We start from the raw sequence: 19285 nt of genomic DNA, 5'->3' as shown, positions 1-19285 counted from the left end.
AAAAGTATGCCTTATATATTTTGCTTGCTATTTTATCGCTTATATTCAGATGGCTTTTAAAACATTTTAGTTTAAAAATATTACTTTATCGCTAAATCTCTTAAAAAGATCTCTATAAGTATAAAATATTAAGTTTTTTGCAATTTTAAACATTTTGAAAAAAATATATTCAAATAGAATGAAAATACCTCTAAAATTCACATTTAATTTATTTATTTTTGGATAGAAAAAAATACATATTTCATCTTCGTAATGGAAAGTAAGCAACATTCCTTTTTCGGCATAAATGGAAACTGCAACAAATATGCTTCAATAAAAATTGCTCGTCGGACTGTAATTGAATAAAACGCATATATTTTGCAACTCAATGGCTTTTACATGAGAGTATCTCATGCAGTCAGGCAAAATGTGTAAATCTAAACAGACAAGCTCTTATTGCAATGATTTTTCACTCACTTCAAATGTCTTTTATGCAGTAAATGAATTCAACTACGTAAAATCAAAATTAAATAGCCCATCCCATATTCTGAGAGCTATGTTACATGAAATTCCTCGTTATTTGACCATCGAGTAATGCGGTGTGAAAAGCGCTTAACAGAATTCAAAATGCCCTCGTAGCCGCTGCCTGGCAACTCCGTATAATATTTCCGGCTGCTGGCTGTCTATTAAAAGCCGGCTTTTAATTTTGTCAACTAAGAGAGAGAGAGCAATTCCAAATTGTATTTAAATAAACCAGGGAAATACCTATTTTTTCATTCGATTGAGCTGTGTCTAGACCGGAAATGAAAGAACATTATTGCCAGAGAGCTCTCGCAATCGTTGACACCAGGTACCAGGTGTTCTGAGAATGTATTTCACAGAAGATGAAATGTAAACTTGCCGAAATTCCAAACCCTATCTCCTTTTCACCCTCTTCTAGTGCTTAGCATAATTTAAATAATTTTTTTTGGCCACAAAAATAAAGTAAAGAAGAGATAGAAAAGGGGGACTTAACGAAATCCGCTTAACTGAGACGCCCGGGCTTAAATTTAAACTCTCGGCTCCTCGACTTGATTTCTTTTTCTTGTTTTGCTTTCTATCAAAATAGTTGCTGGCATTATCGGGGCCTGGCATTAGAGCTGGTTTTCTGTCATGGACCGAGCATTTCCAATCAATTGAAATTCAATGCTCCAGTGCAAAAGCAGAAGCAGTTGGGGGGACCTAGCGGAAACGGAAGTGGAACTTTGGACATGCAATTTAAATTCAATTTTACACACAAACAGCAAAGTGGGGAGCAGGTGGCAGTCCGGGGTACATCTCAGTTCCATGCTGCTCCTCCCGCTTTTATGACAAGCGGAGTTTCATTCGATTTGGCCAGGACGTGTCAGAGCACTGGGCAAGGGGAAAGGTTAGGATGGGATCGGGATTTGGGGAATAGAATCCCTGCGTTACCATTATTTAGATGAAATCTTTGGGAAGATTTAACAATGCTTGTTATTCGTATCGCTCGGCTGGATTAGAGGGTAGCAAATGTTTGATTTATCAAGGCTTAAACTTGAATATATCATAAATAACTATTAATAGCAGATAATTAAATAAGAGATATATATTTTATATATTTTATTCATAATCTTTAGGAAATTCTTATAGGATTTGCTGGAAAAGTACAAACTTTTTTTCCCTTGACTCCTTTTTATATTCCCAGTGCATTTCCTGAGCTGTCACTATGTGTACTCGATTTTATCTATATTTTTCCTGCTGTCCCTGTCGCTTGTTGCGCTTGCATTTCAATTGAAGGCACCATCATTAAATTTCCAATGTTTATCCTGGGCGTCGCCTGCGGAATTCGAAAAACAAACCGCATATAGAGACCCCTCCTTGGCTTTAATATTTACAGACAGACACACACAATATTATGTCACAAACAAGTCACAACACAACTGCTAAGCGGATTGGGTTACTTGGCGCGTCTAATATCCTTGGACGCCGACAATGTGCCCCTGCTGCTCCTTTGTGATAGGATTGACTTAATGCGAACTTGGCAACGTGGCAACTTGGCTGGCGAGTATAAATAGATCAGTCGCCATACATCTGCCGTTGACTTAAGCTTATTCGCTTGGTTATGCAGTGAAAGAAACCTTCCTGAACTATTTATTACAAATATATATACTTGAAAGGTGTAATAGACTTCAAGTTCATCAAGTTAATCAACATCAACTAGCAACTATTCTCGTTTAAAATAATTTTAATGGCTTTAAGCTCTAGGACTCTAATTACTTTTGTCTCTGTGCATCAATTACCAATTGGCATTCAACACATCATCCCACGGCTGCTGCTGGCCGTGTAAATCAGGCTAATTAAATCAGAATGCGGCATTAAAAGTTTATGGTGGCCTGGACACGGACAGGACACGGCCAGGAGGACGGTGCTGTCAGAACATTAATGTAATCATTTGCCATAAATTTGCATTTATGACGCGTCTTGCGCACGTTGTCGTGGCAATTCATTTGCCGGTCAGCGATCCTGTCACCTAGCAGGACTCCTTGCTGCCTTGCCGCCTTGCCGTGGCATATTAATTAAAGTGTCGCCGCTAATGAGTTAGATTAAAGCGGACGAACTGCGTCGCTTTCATTCCGGGCGAGCGTGCGTGTAATTGGCAATATCTTTTGGCCAGGATGCGAGTGTGTATCTGTGTGCGTCAAGGATGTTCGGCTTTCATTAAGCTTTTTATGCACAATGTCGCTTAATGTTCCTGGGACTTTCCCTGGCCAATTTCTTGGGTTGCTCGCAGCAAAGTATGTTACAATAAACTTGATTGTGTTTCTCCTTTTTTTGAGAAAAATTATGTCCTGTGAGTCACAGATTTATTGGTGGATTTATTACGGTTTTATTGGAGCTGGAATATAGCCAGCAATGTGTTTATATCCTAAGCTGAAATGGGCTCCAACTTGAGTCAAAATAATAATTTCAGAAGAGTTCTTTAAGCCAAGATTATGTTATTTTAAGCTACAAAACTATGTGACTACATTTGTGTTTTTAGCTAAGATAAGTTTGAAAACAAATTGTCTCTTTAATATTTGATTAAAACAACTTAAAAAGAAATGTTTCTGCTCTTTTTGTTATTCTTATAATTTGGTTGCGACAAAGACATCTCCTTTGATTGAGCTGCTTCCTTGCGTAAATAATTTAAATTGACGAAACTTTTTGCATTCAAAGGAAAAAATGCTTGGACAAAAATCAACAAGAATTTCGTTTGCTAAGATCCGCAAATGGGAAAGAAGGAAAAAGCGAACGGAAAATATATACAGAAGAGCCATATATCAGAATTATTCCGCAATAACTATGGAAATGTTGATAAATACAGAGACAGAGGGGCGAAAAGCGGGAGCCAGAGAGCTGCAGCTGATAAAATATAAATAAATTCATACATTAAATGTAAACTTTCTCCGCTCGGCATACATATTTCTTGCCGGTCCCTGAAACATTTACCAAACAGACATTATTAATACTAATTTATACACATGTACGAGGACGAGGGGGAGGAGGAGTTCGAGGACAAGGACAACTGTCACTGCGAGTGAGTCTCGCAATCTCTTTGCGGCAGTTGGCTTTTTAAATGGCCTACACAATTGCCTTGGCTCACAAAAGGCCGCCTTAATGTGCCGAATTTGTCTTGCCAATTGTGTGTATGTGCTGCTGGCCTCATAAATGTTTTATGCGGTTAAGCCTAGTACTCTGACGAGAAAAAACCGCTGTATAAATTTAGACAGCGGCCAAACTCCATATAAAAAAAACGGTGTCGAAAAAAAAAGAAGAAGAACTTTTAGACACGTCGTTTTTTTCGGTACTCTGACGACGAAAATGAAGCCTGCGAAAATTGAATGGCGTTGCCAGATCAAGATAGTAAACAGCTGATATCGCGCTGTCTAAATAATTCATTTGATTTATTTAGACACCCCTAATGGAGGGAAAGTTGAAGGAAAAAGGTGGCATTGATAGGGGCTGTCAAGGGGAAGCCCATAATATGGAATTTAACCCACAAAGGACATTTTAATGCCATATTTATTAATATTTTTAATATTTTTTTTGAATATTTGTTTACAAGCAGCTGTCCAGTGTGACCAATTTCATGGCATTTCAGGATTTTCCTTAATTTTTTTTGGTCACACTAGCTCGCTAGCGAAATAAAGAGCGATTCCGCTGTATAATTTAGACAGCGGGTTTTTCTCGTCAGAGTACTAGGCTTTACATTCTACATTTATTCGCTTGACAAATTCTCACATCTGTCACGGCAAAGTCCCTGCAAAGCCATTGGAAGTGAAATTCCTGGGCTATTGATTTTTCGAAAATTTAATTAAACCCGCTCCACTCGTACAACCCATATATACACTGCGTTTCACTTGAATAGCACATTTTTTTATGCAATTTCAAATCTTGAAATCTTTTAACCCAAAAGAAAACTCGCTGATGTTTAGGTTTCTATTTATAGTGTAATCAATTTTAAATATAAGAAAAGTAACAAAACTTAGATTAAATTAACAATTAATAAATGTTAACAAAAAAACATAAAAACTTAAAAAATTGCACAACAATTTTGTTTCACATGAATAGCACTTTTTTGTTTTAAAGTATATTTAACGAACTTAAATATTAGGAAATGTGTTTTTATTCAATAGTGATTAATAATACATATATATTTGTTAATTTAGTAATGGGTTGAGCCTCCTTTATTCAATATAACCTCGTAGATCCTGTTGGGCATCGAATCATATAGACTTTTAATGTAGTCTAAGGATATTGTAGCCCAGGCCCTCTGAATGGCGTCAATTAGTTCTTCTTTTGTTGAAAATTGTTTGCCAGACTCATAAACCTTTCTGGCCAGCCATCCCCAAACATTTTCAATTATATTCAGATCTGGCGAGTATGGTGGCCAGTTCAGAGTTTCAACATTTTTATCTTTTAAAAAAGGTTTTACAATACCTGCAGTATGTATTGGCGCATTTTCGTGCTGGAATGTCCAAGGCAAATTATTGAAAAAATTTTCCAATGGTGGAAAAGCCTTTTCAAGGACGTTTAGATACGCTTTTGCGTTCATGTTTGAGGATAAGAATTGGAGCTCACAAGTCACATGGTAAGATATGGCTCCCCAAACCATAACTCCGCCTACTCGACTATAAAAACGCTCCAATTGATGCGTCTCTTTCCTCAGATCATGAAAATAATAATTGCAGCCATCTGGCCCCTCCAAATTGAACTTTTTTCATCAGAAAACACTACGCACTCCCGCTCGTTACACCATGACATATTGACGCGGCAAAAGGTCAACCGTGCTTCCTTTCGTTTGGGGTTAAGCGGTGGTTTTTTTTAAAGTTTCAAACGTTTTAGATGTTTAGCTTTCGAAATAACTCGCCAAACAGTAGTTTTGCTCGCGTCAACACCTGCTTTTCCCTTATTTTGCTCACAGAGTCATGGGAATTTGAGGCTTCCCGCAGAATTGCACGCTTATCTGAGTCGCTAAGAACACAACTTTTGCGACCTTCCATATTTTTTCCATAGTTTTGTTTGTTTTTTATAAAATTATATACGACTTTTTGCTTCTTCCAATTTTTTTCGCTATATTAGCTACTGAAAGGTCACAATCAATATAGCTTTGTATTTAGATCTGTTCTTTGTGACTTAGTGACGTTCCAAGATCCATAATTGCACAAAATGATTAAACTATGTTTAACATTCATAAATTAATCAAAAAAAGTGTTTGATTCAATCTCCTTGGCTGCTGAAATGAGACGTAATCTAAAATGTGCTATTCAAGTGAAACAAAAAGGTGCAAGTTATTGAAGCAATTTGAAAATAAAATTACGGTACATTTAAACGGTACATTTTCAGACTTCCAATTTTTGTTGGAAGAGAGTATATAATATGACGAAAATAAAACACCAACAATCATTTCATTAGATCAAGCAGTTGCTAAGATATAAACAAGTAATTATGAAAATGTTTTTGTGCTATTCAAGTGAAACGGAGTGTATTACCAATAAATTTGTGTGTGCCAAAACCATAATCCCCGCCCGTATCTATAGCTCTGATAAATCGAAAAGTATGCAGTTCTCGTTCACACATACAAAGGATGTAGGCAGTGGCAATGCCAGGAAATGCCAGCGGCATCAGTTGCACCACAATCCTGGCTGCAGGCTGCAGGCCACTAAATTGTGGCACTCCAGCTGGCACTCGGCCATCTGTCCAGGTTATAGTTGTGCCCCCTCCTCCCGTCCTGGCCCCGGGCTCAGTGCCGGCTTAAAGCCTTTGCGCGCATTGTAAATCCGGAGGCTGTGGCTGCTGCGGCCTGACTGACTGATGGCCAGGTGAAAGCCTTCAACGCAGGGATTAAGCTCAGCCGGGCTTGGCGATGGAAGCACTCGGAAAAATGGATATAACGCAAGGAGATAACGAAAAGTGCAGAGTTTAATTAAAAAAACTAAGCTTAAAATACACATCAGAAATGTACGTTTCTTTTGCTAGAATTAATAAACTGGAAAAGGAAATAAGTTAAAGAACATAAGCTAGGTTTTATTTAGAAAGATTAGGAATTTTGATAGACATTTTTGCTTTTTTGACTTCTACACAGGAATTCTCAGCCAATATTGACCTACTTATAGTTTTATTTATTTTATGTGGCACAAATTTCTCAGAGTGCCTTAATGCAACTGCTCTGTGAAAATGAAAACTTTCATTTTGAGCGTAATATCTAGTTTCATTATTTTTCAGGCAGCAAACAGAAAGTTTTCCGGGAGCCCGGGAAAGCGTGAAGCGTCCCAAAGCGGTCGGGACAGAGCGACAGAACGGGAGAGAGTAAAAGAGAGAAATTCACTTTTAATTATTTACGGCTAAACAGAAAGTTGGCCGCAAGAAGAGGAGAGTAGCCGCAGGAGACACTTTTTGTGCCACGGACACACAGAAAGTTTCTGCCCAAATACCGTTTGTTGGCTTGGTCCACCCTTAATTCATTGGGGGAGAGTGGAAAGGGGGGAAAATATGCTTGGTGTCGAAGCGTTTGAGAGTTTCCTTCGGTTTTGGTTCCCGTTTGCAATTCCATTACTTTAATGTCTGCCGGACGGAAGGAAGCAGGGAAGGAAAGGGAAAACTTTTTAAATCTTTATTTATAAAAGCTTCCGCAAAGGCGGCAACTTTTGTGTGCCACTCTGGGTGTGTGTGCGTGTGTTCGGAGGGTGTGAGTGCAAATGAAATAATTCTGACAGCCGCAGCTTTGCGGCTGGCCATGCCCTGCGGTTTTGTTGGCCAAAACTATGCCAGCCAAACTTGCTAAATGCCCTGACAAACTTTTGCCTCCCCGGGAAAAGGGAGAGTGAGTTGTATCCTTGGCTTTAGTCGGATTATGCCTAAGACCTGCAAATTGTTTAGCTAATTCATCACCGTTCCTCCTTTCTCCTTGCAGTGCATGCGGGCCTATGTGGAATTCGAGATCTCTGAGGGCGCCTACGAAATCTCCTGCCCGGACGCCAAGTGTCCGGCTCAGGGGGCCATTTCCCTGCCGGAGATCGCTAGCCTGACCACAACGAATCAGCTGAAGAAGCATCATCGCTATCGCCTAAATCGAGGTTGGTTTTCTCTTAGTAGTTTTTCCTTAGCCATATATTCATAAATTTCTTTGTAAATTCCGTAGAAATCGAGTTGGACAAGACGCGCACCTGGTGCCCGCGTGCTGGCTGCGAGACCATCTGCGTGGTGGGCGGAGCTCCTCAGCCCGGCGCCATTTGCCAAATGGATGAGTCGCCTTCGACCTCGCAGAGCTACACGCCACAGCAGGAGGCGGCATCGGGTAGTGCAGGTGGAAGTGCCGAGGCCGGAAACGGAACAGCAGTTGTGCTTTCCGTGGCCGTGCACTGTCCCTCCTGCAAGGACGAGTTCTGTGGCCTCTGCAAGAAGGCGGTAAGTTTAGTTGTATAAAAAATATAGTAACTATAATCAGATGAGGGTTTAATTACTGAACTATTTTAGAATTTCTGTTAACTTTAGTGATTGAAAAAGTCCATTGATTAGATGTTTGACTTTTTCTTTAATAACTAAAATTTTTAAATTACAGAATTTATAATAAATCCTAATGGTTGAACAGGAAATCATCAACATAAAATAAATCAGTTTAAGAACCTATAAAACCTATTCGTTTTGCAATATTCATTTACACAGAGTTGCCAATTTAAATTCCCATTTCCTGACGGGGAAAAATGTGGTTTTATCAAAAATGATGTCACTGTTTTGCAATGAAATTGCCAAAATATATAAAACAAAACATAAAAAAACAAGAATCCCAGCACAAAAAACTATAAAATGCTATGCCAGGTTAAAAAGTTGAGCACTCATAACAAAAACAAAAATAAATAAATAAATCTCCTGCATAAATACAAAGCAAAGTGGTCAAATGTTAGGGATTTATGTTTTGTTTCATGTTTTCCATGTAGCTGTTTTATTTATTTGGAATTTTCGTAATGGAAATGCAAATTTATTGATGGTTTTCCCTCATTTTTTGTCCACAGTACCATCCAAACATTAGTTGCGATGAGTTTGGACGCCGTCTGATTGCCGATGGCCAGGACGACATTGGGATACCGTTCGACAACGAGCTGATCAAGTGCTGCCCCATGTGCGCGGTGCCCATCGAGAAGGACGAGGGCTGTGCCCAGATGATGTGCAAGCGCTGCAAGCACGTCTTCTGCTGGTACTGCCTGGCCAGTTTGGACGTGAGTTATTCCCACGAAATGTTTGGAAATTAGTTATTATAATCAAATTTAATCCCTGCCAGGACGACTTTCTGCTGCGTCACTATGACAAGGGACCGTGCAAGAACAAGTTGGGTCACTCGCGCGCCTCCGTGGTCTGGCATCGCGCCCAGGTGATCGGTATCTTTGCCGGCTTCGGCATCCTGCTGCTGGTGGCCTCGCCCCTATTACTTTTGGCTGCTCCATGCATCATCTGCTGCAAGTGTCGAGGCTGCAGCGGCTCCAAGATCGACGAGGTGGACGCCGAGCTGGAGGAAGAGGTCACCGCCCTGCAAGGCTAGGCGGGCATGCTTCTGACTCTTTCGGCTGCCGCCCTTAAAACTGGTAGATTCTATTGTTAATGGCGACGACGACGAGCAGCTTACGTACATTTATTTTAGTTATTATAATTATTATTGCATATGTGTTAACTAAATTGTGATATTTACAGTGATTCGATTGCTAATTGAATCGACAAATTTGTTGAGAACCTATACAAAGACAAGACGCCTTCGATTCTCCTTTGGGTTCTGTCTCTATATATTCTTTCCTCCCCCACTTATGGATATACCTACGTATATATATTCGACTAAATCAACCTGTATAAAGCAAAAGTTCTTAGCGATAAGTTAGTCTAATTCTTCTTAGAGTACGCCTCGTATTTCAACAACAGTGCTTTTATATCGCACCCCACTCACACCCCACACCCCACACCCGACACCCACTCACCCCACAAACCTTTTCTCAAGTATTACACATGCAACTAACACACGAGCCCGCGATCTTTTGGGTTATTCGATCAACTGCTGCTTGGCAATGCTTTTATCTACACCCTGCATTCACGCGCGCATATATATAGTATATAGGAGGTATATATGATGATGATGATGTCACTACTACTAATGTTTATTGTATTTAATTGTAAATGTTAATTAATAAAGCAGCTAAAACAAATGTAAAACAAGTGTCCGCTCTCGTGCAGCTCGGGCTGTCAGGACTTGTGGTTAATGTAAATTATTGATTTATTTAATGCATATACACTCAGAACATACATATATATACACATATATCAAAATATACGTATGACATAAAAATGCGTGTATATTAAAAAGAAAACACATATTTAAACTCTACTCTTAATGTGAACAACCACTACCGCGTATGCTGTTTGAAATAAAAATGTTAAACGAACGACTTGTTGGCCGTATTTCTTTTATTGAAGAACTTAACGGGTTTTGTTGCACTTGAAATGGAAAGTTAAACCTTTGGAGTTTTTAACGAGTTTAGCTTAAATTTGAAAAAGAACTAGTACAATTGAACCAGCGGAAGGACAACGCACACTCTGGCAACGCCAATGTCTGTGGGCCATTAAGTGTGACCAGCACCCGTGAAAGAATATATTTAAAATTGAATCCTTTGACAGAAAACTCAAAATATAAATCGATGCCTTAGGTTGCGATTGGATTTATTTGTGTATAAAATAGAGGTGGAAAGACATCAAAACATTAGCAAATTAAAAAAAAAAAACACTTATTTTGTAGTATAAATTCCTAAAATGACTGTTGACATATTTTACAAAAGTGTGAAATATTTCTTATTTCTTAAATTGTTGGACGTATGCTAGTTGGTCTTATCGTCTCTTTTTGAGCAAGGTATTATCTATCTATCTAGTAATTAATCGACTCGAACAAAAACCATATACAAGGATAGCATTTTGCCATTTGCAGTACAATTGTATCAATTTCTTTTCTATAACCGCCGTGCCAAGCGGTTCCAGAACGAGGCCAGCAGAGCAGAATGGCTCTCCTCAACAAGCTTTCACTAGAATCTACCGTTTTTGATTTTGAAAACTAAAATAGCTGCCCCCGTTTTCATTCTTTGATTCTTTTGGTTTAAAAAAGAAGAGCCATAAAGATCACACTGACACGTATGTACTTCTCGCTCGGTTCTTTCAGAAGATTTATCTTATGTTATTAAAACACAAAGATGATCGAAATCCAAAAGATTTTTTGGCTCTAAATAATTAATAAGAGAATAATAATATTAAATTATACACTAACAATTTAAAATCACCAATTAAACTAAAAATTAAAATTTAAATTCAATTTGAAAAGTATCGAATACATTTAATTTTTTTGTAGTCACATGCGATACTACTATCGATACCGCGCTGTTTCTATCGATAGTACGTAAGTATTAGTGTGCCCAGCTTACTTTGAAAATAAGTAAAATAAAAAAAAAGTTCACCTTAAACTACCCGCCGAAGATCTCTTGTTTTTTGTCAATTTCTCTCGATATTTGGCGGGACTAAATCCTCTAGAAGTTGGTAGTGGCATAGACCATAGCCAGCCGCCATGGACGACCAGGCGTGCCCGCGGTGCAAGACCACCAAGTACCGCAACCCGTCGCTGAAGTTGATGGTCAACGTTTGCGGACACACTTTATGCGAGTCCTGCGTGGACCTGCTCTTCTTGAAGGGATCTGGTGCCTGCCCAGAGTGCATGGTTCCCCTGCGCAGGAACAACTTCCGTGTGCAGCTCTTTGAGGATCCCATGGTGGAGAAGGAGGTGGATATCAGGCGTCGCATTCTGCGAGACTATAACAAACGGGAGGAGGACTTTGAGTCGCTGGAGGAGTACAACGACTACCTGGAGGAGATCGAGGATATTGTGTACAATCTGTGCAACAACATTGAGATCATAGAGACTAACAAGCGCATCGAGGCCTACAAGCGCGATAACCGCGAGGTTATACAGCGAAACAAGACGCGCGTCGGGCGCGATGAGCACGCGCTGGAGGAGATGCTGGAACTGGAGCGCGTGCAGGAGGAGGCGCGCAAGAAGGAGCTCGAGGAGCTGGAGAACGAGCACAAGAAGAAGAAGGCCCGGGATAAGCAGGCTCTTATCGAGGAGCTGATGTACAGCGGTAAGGATGCCGCGCAAATCGTCACAGAGTTCGCCGAGAAGGCGGAGAAGCAGCGTGCGGAGGAGAAGCAACTACCGCCGCCGAAGCCGGCCAACGAGTTCTCTACGGGCATCAAGTTTGGTCAGACCGCGGATCCCACTCTGCTGCCCGTGCCCAAGTCGGAGGAGGGTCCGCTGTTCGTCTACGAGCCCCTGATTGCCGTCACCGATGGTCCTGACCCGCCAGAAACCAGCGATATCGAATCTATGGGCTATACATCGCACATACGCTCAGAGACGCCGCAGGAGAACGCCGGCGGCTTCACCTCTGCCCTTGCCTGCGAGCGGGCGCTCCAAGAGGCGCTGCAGGGTCTTTACTACACGCCCAATGCGGGCGTGCCAGCAGGAGGAATCTGAACCCCCAGGCAGGGGAGCTGAAAACGATAGAGCACAGAACGCTTACCTTGTTAAACAAATGTGTCCTAAACGAGTCCATTCAAATTGTAATCGTATTATAAGTAATATATAATGAAATAAAGCTATATCCTACGTTGAAGCAGGGAACGAGTGTCGCCTTTGATTACAGACTGGTTTTTATTTGTAATTACTTTTTAACAGTAAATATTTGTAAGCATAGGGCGTATGCTAGATCGGACTCTTTATACAGATTACAGATTACAGTTAAATTATATCGATATTGCGACGAGTGGCCCGTCTAAGTTCTACGTTCTACTTGCACAGTTAAGAGGTAAATATGTTCTGCGATCGGTTTTGGCCACAGCTGGACTCTATCCTAGCCAAGTACACGAAGTGGGGGATTAACTTAAGGACCTACGAATGGGTTGATGGTGGGAAGATTACAGATGATTGGGGGACCGGGATGTGGCGGCTAATACATTTGAAATGTCTCGACTTAACTTATGGTTTCATGAGTTTTGCTTGGATTTTAAGGGCAAACATATACAAAGTTAACATAAGCTGATAAGTTGAAGCCTGGATCATGCTTCATCTCGGACGATGCCCAAGACGTGGAATGTGGAAGCAGCAGCAGATCTGTATCAGACGTTTGGTTGCTTTACATGCGCCTGGGTAGTCATTAGATGGTAGCATAACATTTAATTTAGACATTAAATTTCGGTCTCTTAACAATCTAATTAAAATGTTAACATTTAATAATAGTTGTTTGTTTCGCACACGCCTTGTGATGATTATACAATAGCTAGAATTAGAAGCGCGGCTGCTGCATGCGCTGTGATTGTTTGCCAAACACTACTGGTCGTCTTCTCGCTGACTCGATTCGCTTTGTTCGCATCCGAATGCACTTGGGGCTGCTCTGGCTCAGTGTGGGGTCTGCTTCTATTTTTGAATGGCAATCAGGTGTTGTTGAAGTTGCTGTTCTGCTTGTTGTTGTTGTTGTTGGTTTCGGATGCGAAAAGCAAACATCAGCGGGGGCAGTAATCATAAATTGCAGTTCCTAACTAAACAGAATCGTCTGCAATAAACAATCACTTGAGTTATTGGGCTACAAGTGAAAAATTACGCATACGCACCGTGATACCACCACTTAGTCTTTTTGGGATTCTTATTGCAGGTCTTTACGTAGAGAGTGTTGTCCGGAGGACGCTTCTTCTCGCGGCAACTGCTCAACATGGAGGCTATGCTAAGGCACACGGACTGCACGGACAGCGCCGGCGACCAGTCCTCGGTCAGAATGGAGAGGCAGATGTGTCCATTGCTGTAGACATGTGGATGCACAGGTATATTGGTGCCGATGAAGGTTACCTGCCATCAACAAAGAGATGCCATATAAATGTATTGAATTAAATATTTTCAAGGCCAAACCCACCTCTGGCGAGTCGAAGGGATATTTATTGTTGAATTTAAACAGCAGCTGGAAGTCCTCGCCCTCGTAAAGAGTGCCCTCGAAACCCTTAATGTTTATTTTCCATCTGTAATTCACAAAGAAAAGAGTGATGACGATGAGTGTCAGTCGTCCCCCACAATTGCATGCATTGTCTTGGCTTTACGGCAAAACTGCACGGGTGGCTGAATTAGGTTGCGATTTTTTTTTCGGGCTCGAACTAAACCAGTTTGAGTGTTGCGCTGAACTTGGCCCACTCTGCTGACCGTACTTACTCGGATAAATTTTGCTGTACGCTCTCGGTGTCGACGGTTACGCCCGGTGGCGGCTCCTTGATCAAGGACATCAGCTCTTTGTGCAGGCGGCGCTGTGGGGTTAAAAAGTAAAGTAAGAGATGTGGAATTAGTAAGGCACTCGCGGTATCTTATCGCAAAGCACACCTTCGGCCAAAGTGTCTCTCTGCTTAAGAGTTTTAAAAAATATATTTTTTCCGTCCCCCTTATCGCTGCGCCATTTCTCCTTTGGCTTACAAACGCAATATACGCTATATGGCACGCATATGTGTGTATATATAGCCACCGATAAGATAAAAACCAAAATGTCACTGAAATTTATAGAACCGTCAATTGTTTTTCCGTCTTGCCTTATCGACCTGCAGGGCCGCTTTCGAGACCATAAACAAGTACGTAAAGCGATTTCAATTCCGCTTTCCTGTCCTGTGCCCACACTGAGCCGCTGATAAACGGTTTGATCGATAAGCGATGAAGGCAAGCAGCCAGAACTTGGCAATTTTAACGAAATAAACAAAGGTAGAGTGGAACCCCTCGAAAGTTGAACCGCAGATTCATGCAGATTTCTGGGAATTTCGAAAGGCTAAACACTAAACGCTAGACATGACGCAATAACGCCAGGGCCGCAGAATTACTATCGGTTCCACACGATACATATAGACTATTTTCGAACGTGATATCTTGGCCAAAGTTCAGGTTTTATCTCTCGGATATGTGTATATACTTGCCTCCCGCCGACAGTTGTCCAGCTGCAGCGGCTTGCCGCATTTGGAGACCGGTGGGGTCCTGGGCTCATTGGGTTCGGTTATGATCTCCGACTTGGGTATTTTGTCTTTCGACTTTTTGAATAACTTTAGCATTTTGCAGATCTGTTATTGTCACAGTTGTCACTACACTGATCACTTGTCCACCTTTTCACTTTGTATTTACTGCTGACAGATCTTTCCGGAGTTGCCTAGACTGTTTTGTGTGAATTTGAGTGTTGGTTATTCCTACACTTGCTTCAATATGCCACCAGCACTTTTCCCAGGGCACCAAGGGGCGGGGCAATCATTTTCCGCGCGAGCCAATTTTTTTGTTCGACCAAAAGCGCCAACGTTCGTGGGACGACTGCAGAGGAAAGCGCCGAGAAATTTTGTGGGAGAGACTGCAGGGCGAGTCGAGTGACGAAGCCAACGTCGCGACGTCGTCGCTGTTGTTCGGTGTGCGTAGCGAGCCGCCCGTCGTCGCTTTCGGCACCCGACCGTCCCTCCATTTCAACCCGTCTATATACATTTTTGCACTATCGAAAATGAGAATTCGCAAGTGCAGCGAAACGGCCCAAACTAGTTTTGTAAATACTTGTGAGCAAGTTGCTCGCACAGCTGGTTTGATGAGGTTCGAGGAGATTGGTTTCTGGTTGTGTCTCCCTTGATCACGAGATGGCGGCTTGCTGCGTCGCCCCCCTCGCCATGCCAAGAAATTGGCAAAAGCTCTTATCGGAGCGGAGCACAGCCCTGGCACGCAGCAATTACCTGATAAGAGAGTGATTAGATTGCAGGCGATAGGCCCCTGAGATAACTACCCCTTACAAATGAATACAGTGAGAGAAACGGGTGATTTGAACGGACATCTTGATTGATCTCTATGATTTGTATATTCCCAACTAACCTAAGGATAACCTAAGAGTTAAGAATTTATTTAAATTTGATAGTTATTCCATTTTAAATTAAAGACTGCCTTGATCGTTCAAAGTCTACCTATTATTATCTGCTGTGTAAATACTTCAACAAAAGAGGGCAACAAGTGTTCCAGAGGAAGTGCCAGAGGTTCCTACGTCAATGGGGCATGCATTTCAATTGATGGAACAATGCGATCTTCGGGGTATTCAAAATGCAATGAAGACGAGCGCGAGAGCCACTGATGAATTTAGGCAATCAAGCAGCGATCGATTATATAACTTAAGGCTCACATCGCAACTAGTTGTGATCGAGAACCCCTTAGAAGAGTAGCAGAAGAGGCCAGTAGCCCCCAAAATGGGCGATACTTGTCCTAAATGATGAAGTAGGCCAGACACACTCGCATACCTCTCTCTGGGGGGTGTTACTTGCGTTTATTTTAAACTCAATCAAACGAGGAGAGCAAAACAAAAGCTGCTTGAATTGCCCCGAAATAAATAAATAAAATGCAGTTGAATGCCAAATGCCTAGGAAAAGAACGCGCGGGGAAGTTTAGTGAGCGAGGAAAACAACAGAAACGCCACGAACTCGGCCAAAAACAATGGACTCTGGCGAATTCTTCAGCAATAAAAAGCCAGGAGAGTGTAAACAAATAAACCAACAACTGTCAGACAGACGGAGGGGTGGGAAGGGGGGCTCTTTGTTTTTTATTCATTTCTTTATTTTCCGAGAATATTTTTTTGGTAAACACCCCACCACCACGAAAACTTGCTGGTGGCTGATGAAAAAGCGTGCCAGAGTCTAAATCTTTGTGGCTGATAAACGCCTCGGCGGCTGATAAAACCACAAAAAACACACTTGGAGGTAAGCCAGGGCCAGAGGGTGAAGGACGATTAGCGTAGACATAAACAGGTTAGATGTGTGGGCGGAGATGGAGGCGAAATGGGGGCGGCGTAATGATTCACGCCCCCTCGAAAACAACCATTTGGAAATCGTATTTGCTGGCGAACCTTCGAATGTGAATCACGCCAGGCCAAAATAAACAAACCCTGGCCGCCAATTGGGGCCAAAATTATGCAACTCAGGGGGCCCGGAGGCACGGCGACCAGGAGGAGGCCCAGAAGAGACCCATCCCCACGCCCCGAAAGCCATATAAAGCGATTTCCTGAACCGGAGAAATGCTAAGCGCATTACAGCGAAAAGGCAAAGCGGAAACCACGGCGGAGGGGCCGGTGTTGATTATACCGTCGCTGCAACCTTAAACTTGCCAACCAACCAGCCCCACCTGCCCTTCGCCGGCAGTCGATAAATCATCTCCTACGTCACTACTGTCGCCGCGCTGTGACGTCAGGGATCGTGCTCTGTGGTGGTATAAATAAACGCAAAACCTGATGCGCCAGTTTCGGGCTTATCATCTGGCCAGAGGAGAGCGACGGCAACAATCGACATGTGTCACGTTCGCGGCGGATGAGCAACAAGTTCCAGTCCGCTTCTAGAGCGGCGAGCATCTCCTCCTGGCGATTGTCGCTGATACAGAACCACATATAAACAAGTTGCAAGCGTAGGCCATCAAAATGAGGACGTGTTTTTACCGCAGACACGTGAAAGGCGCGTGCACTTACAGCAGTAAGCGATAAATTCAGTAATTAAATTAAACTTAAGTGAGATGTATCACGAATTAGGCAAGCGGATTCGCAACGCAAAGGTGTTTTGCTGCGGTGATTGGAAAACCAGACAAGTGGCAAGTACACCTCTCAACGCCGATGGAATTGCGCAGGTAAATTGCCATCCGATTAAATCTATGGATCGGCGATCACGTTTCGCAGGTCAGCGACTTCGTAACCCTCCCATTTGAGTAGAATGATTTCGAAAAAGGGAGGTTCCTTCAGAGAGATGAATTGCTGCCCTGCTGCCATGTGGTATGCTTTTTGTGAACGCCTTTTAAACATCCCCATTAATCGGTTATTGTCTGGTGGGCGTGCATAAAAGGCAAATCATTTCCTTATGGCGATGCTTTGTTATCGCCGATACTCTTTGTGATTGGATCGCAGAATATGCGCATGCATATTTCATGATGCCAGATCAATTTTGCTAAGGCTTCTGTGGCTGAAACTTCTCAGCAGTCTGAAACAGTCAAGCGTCTATAACTGGAGACAGAATTACAACCTACATCTTGGACAGTTTCCTTGCTATGGTAGTGTTTCTGTGAAATACATATATAATCGATTCCTCCAGTCACAGCTCCTCTGAAATGTCAGATTTAATTCAAAATTATATCTCTCGGCGGTAGATATGCTCTAAAACATTTCAAACTGGTTCTCTGAACTGGCTATTCCATGCTGTCTTTATTTATAGAGTCCTAATGCGTAACTGGCGGCTGGGAGCGCCAACCAATTAGTAAGTTGAGCGCGTGCCAAATAAATTCGCGAATGGCGACTGCCATGAGGATCCCTGGGAAAATGCGCTTGGCCATTTGCGGCGATTTGTTGTATGCTAATGCCTCAACCTGCACAATTCGGATCTGTACGATTGTACGTTTATCTGCGGATTTCACGTCGCGGAATATGTATCTCTGGCGGCGGAGCGGCGCGTGCGAATTCGCGTGGCATCGAGCACTGACTGCGAGCGCCGTCACTGGCGATGAGCTTCTATTTTCGGCGGACGGGCGCGCGAGCGATCATATATACGAGATATAGCTTGGTAGCAGTGATGGGCATGGTACAATTTGTTAGGTCCTGGGATAAGGTACAATAAACTCTCCTGACGAAGACTAATCGTACAAGAGGTACAAGATGCAAAGCACGGCAAGCCGGTAAGCCCTAGTTACTACCCAAAAATATATAATTAATTAATCGATGTACAGATACAGATACAAAACCAACTTGTAAATCACGAACGTTTACTTGAACTTCCCAGTAATACCTTTCATTACCTATGTATATTTTAAGCCCAGAAACTTTAAAAGATGTTCAAATTTACATCTTTGCGGTACCTAAATATGCCGCATCACAGGTTGGAAGCAACGAATAAAGTTGCTGGCCGCCAGGATCGAGGGTAATGCAAGTGCATTGTTTACGTGGCTTAAACAAGCTGGCGCGCTGGGGAGAGTGCAATAGATGCCGTGTAAACATTCGCCCCGAGGGAGGCGGGTGTCATGCAGTGTGCGTTGCAGTGGGTGGCACAAAGAGCATGCCCAAGCGGGTCCGGGTCGATTGCCGGGTCCGTAATTAGCGGCTGGGGGTCAGACGACCTCGAGCCGCCGTCCCCAGACAAAGACAACCTCTTTTTGAGCCCCGGCAATTACATAACCATTTGCCAATCGAGAGCTCAAGGAAGCTGCGAATCTGACTTATCGGAGAGCTGCGTCACTTTTCGAAGTCCGATTCGCGACGTTGCAGCGATAACATGGCGTTGAACCTGGGTGCGCTGCGAGTGCGGAAGGGAAACCCTCCAAGATCGCAGATCGCAAACATTGGCACAGCTGGTCGTAAGGGGCTGGTGTTTCACCCCTCCACCCTTTCCATTACACCCTCAGTAGACCAAAGACAGCAGGAACTTACTTCGCTGGGCGACATCGTCGACATGGTTTTCCCCTGGCGTTCCGTTGTGGCACCGCTTGCGCTTCCTGCTCCAATCCGCTGGGCTGCTCCACTGGGTCGCTCTCGCTCCTTCGCTTCTTCTGCGGGCACAAAATCGTAGCTTCTCGCCAAATTCCGGAATTAGCGATTTGCAATTGTTTTTAGAAAAATAAATTCGTCGAGCGGACAGTGTGACCGTCGGGGGCAGTGCTGGAAAACGTCCACTGACAAGTACCAGCTGC

The 19285-nt window shown here is 42.7% G+C and overlaps 3 protein-coding genes across 5 annotated transcripts in view; 2 read left to right on the top strand and 1 right to left on the bottom strand.

Moving 5' to 3' along the window:
• LOC108078519 (uncharacterized) overlaps positions 1-9944 on the top strand; it is a 54529-nt gene extending 44585 nt beyond the window's left edge. For both annotated transcript variants that reach the window (XM_017172424.1, XM_070283823.1), the window contains 4 exons: positions 7433-7595; positions 7661-7926; positions 8532-8735; positions 8798-9944. In XM_017172424.1, the coding sequence (XP_017027913.1) occupies positions 7433-7595; positions 7661-7926; positions 8532-8735; positions 8798-9055 (891 nt within the window). In that variant the 3' untranslated portion in view covers positions 9056-9944. The remainder of the gene's footprint in view (positions 1-7432; positions 7596-7660; positions 7927-8531; positions 8736-8797) is intronic.
• A 1021-nt stretch (positions 9945-10965) lies between these two features.
• On the top strand, positions 10966-12220 carry Mat1 (CDK-activating kinase assembly factor). The gene has a single exon (XM_017172431.3). It carries the CDS (start codon positions 11108-11110, stop codon positions 12071-12073), a length of 966 nt encoding a protein of 321 aa, XP_017027920.1. The 5' UTR covers positions 10966-11107; the 3' UTR covers positions 12074-12220.
• Positions 12221-12231: 11 nt separating this feature from the next.
• Positions 12232-19161, bottom strand: LOC108078523 (ubiquitin-conjugating enzyme E2 W). 2 transcript variants are annotated; one of them, XM_017172433.3, is made up of 5 exons: positions 19026-19161; positions 13793-13884; positions 13503-13605; positions 13207-13438; positions 12232-13148 (listed from the first exon to the last, which is right to left on the bottom strand). In XM_017172433.3, the coding sequence occupies exons 1-5, from the start codon at positions 19047-19049 to the stop codon at positions 13135-13137; spliced, it is 465 nt and encodes a 154-aa protein (XP_017027922.1). In that variant the 5' UTR covers positions 19050-19161; the 3' UTR covers positions 12232-13134. The 2 variants fall into 2 exon arrangements, with proteins under 2 accessions (XP_017027922.1, XP_017027921.1); XM_017172432.3 differs by lacking the exon at positions 19026-19161 and adding an exon at positions 14536-14901.
• Between the last annotated feature and the right edge of the window lie 124 nt (positions 19162-19285).

This window comes from Drosophila kikkawai, chromosome 2L (assembly GCF_030179895.1).
Source record: "Drosophila kikkawai strain 14028-0561.14 chromosome 2L, DkikHiC1v2, whole genome shotgun sequence".
Classification (NCBI taxonomy): domain Eukaryota; kingdom Metazoa; phylum Arthropoda; class Insecta; order Diptera; family Drosophilidae; genus Drosophila; species Drosophila kikkawai.
This window is presented reverse-complemented; position numbering and strand designations above follow the sequence as displayed.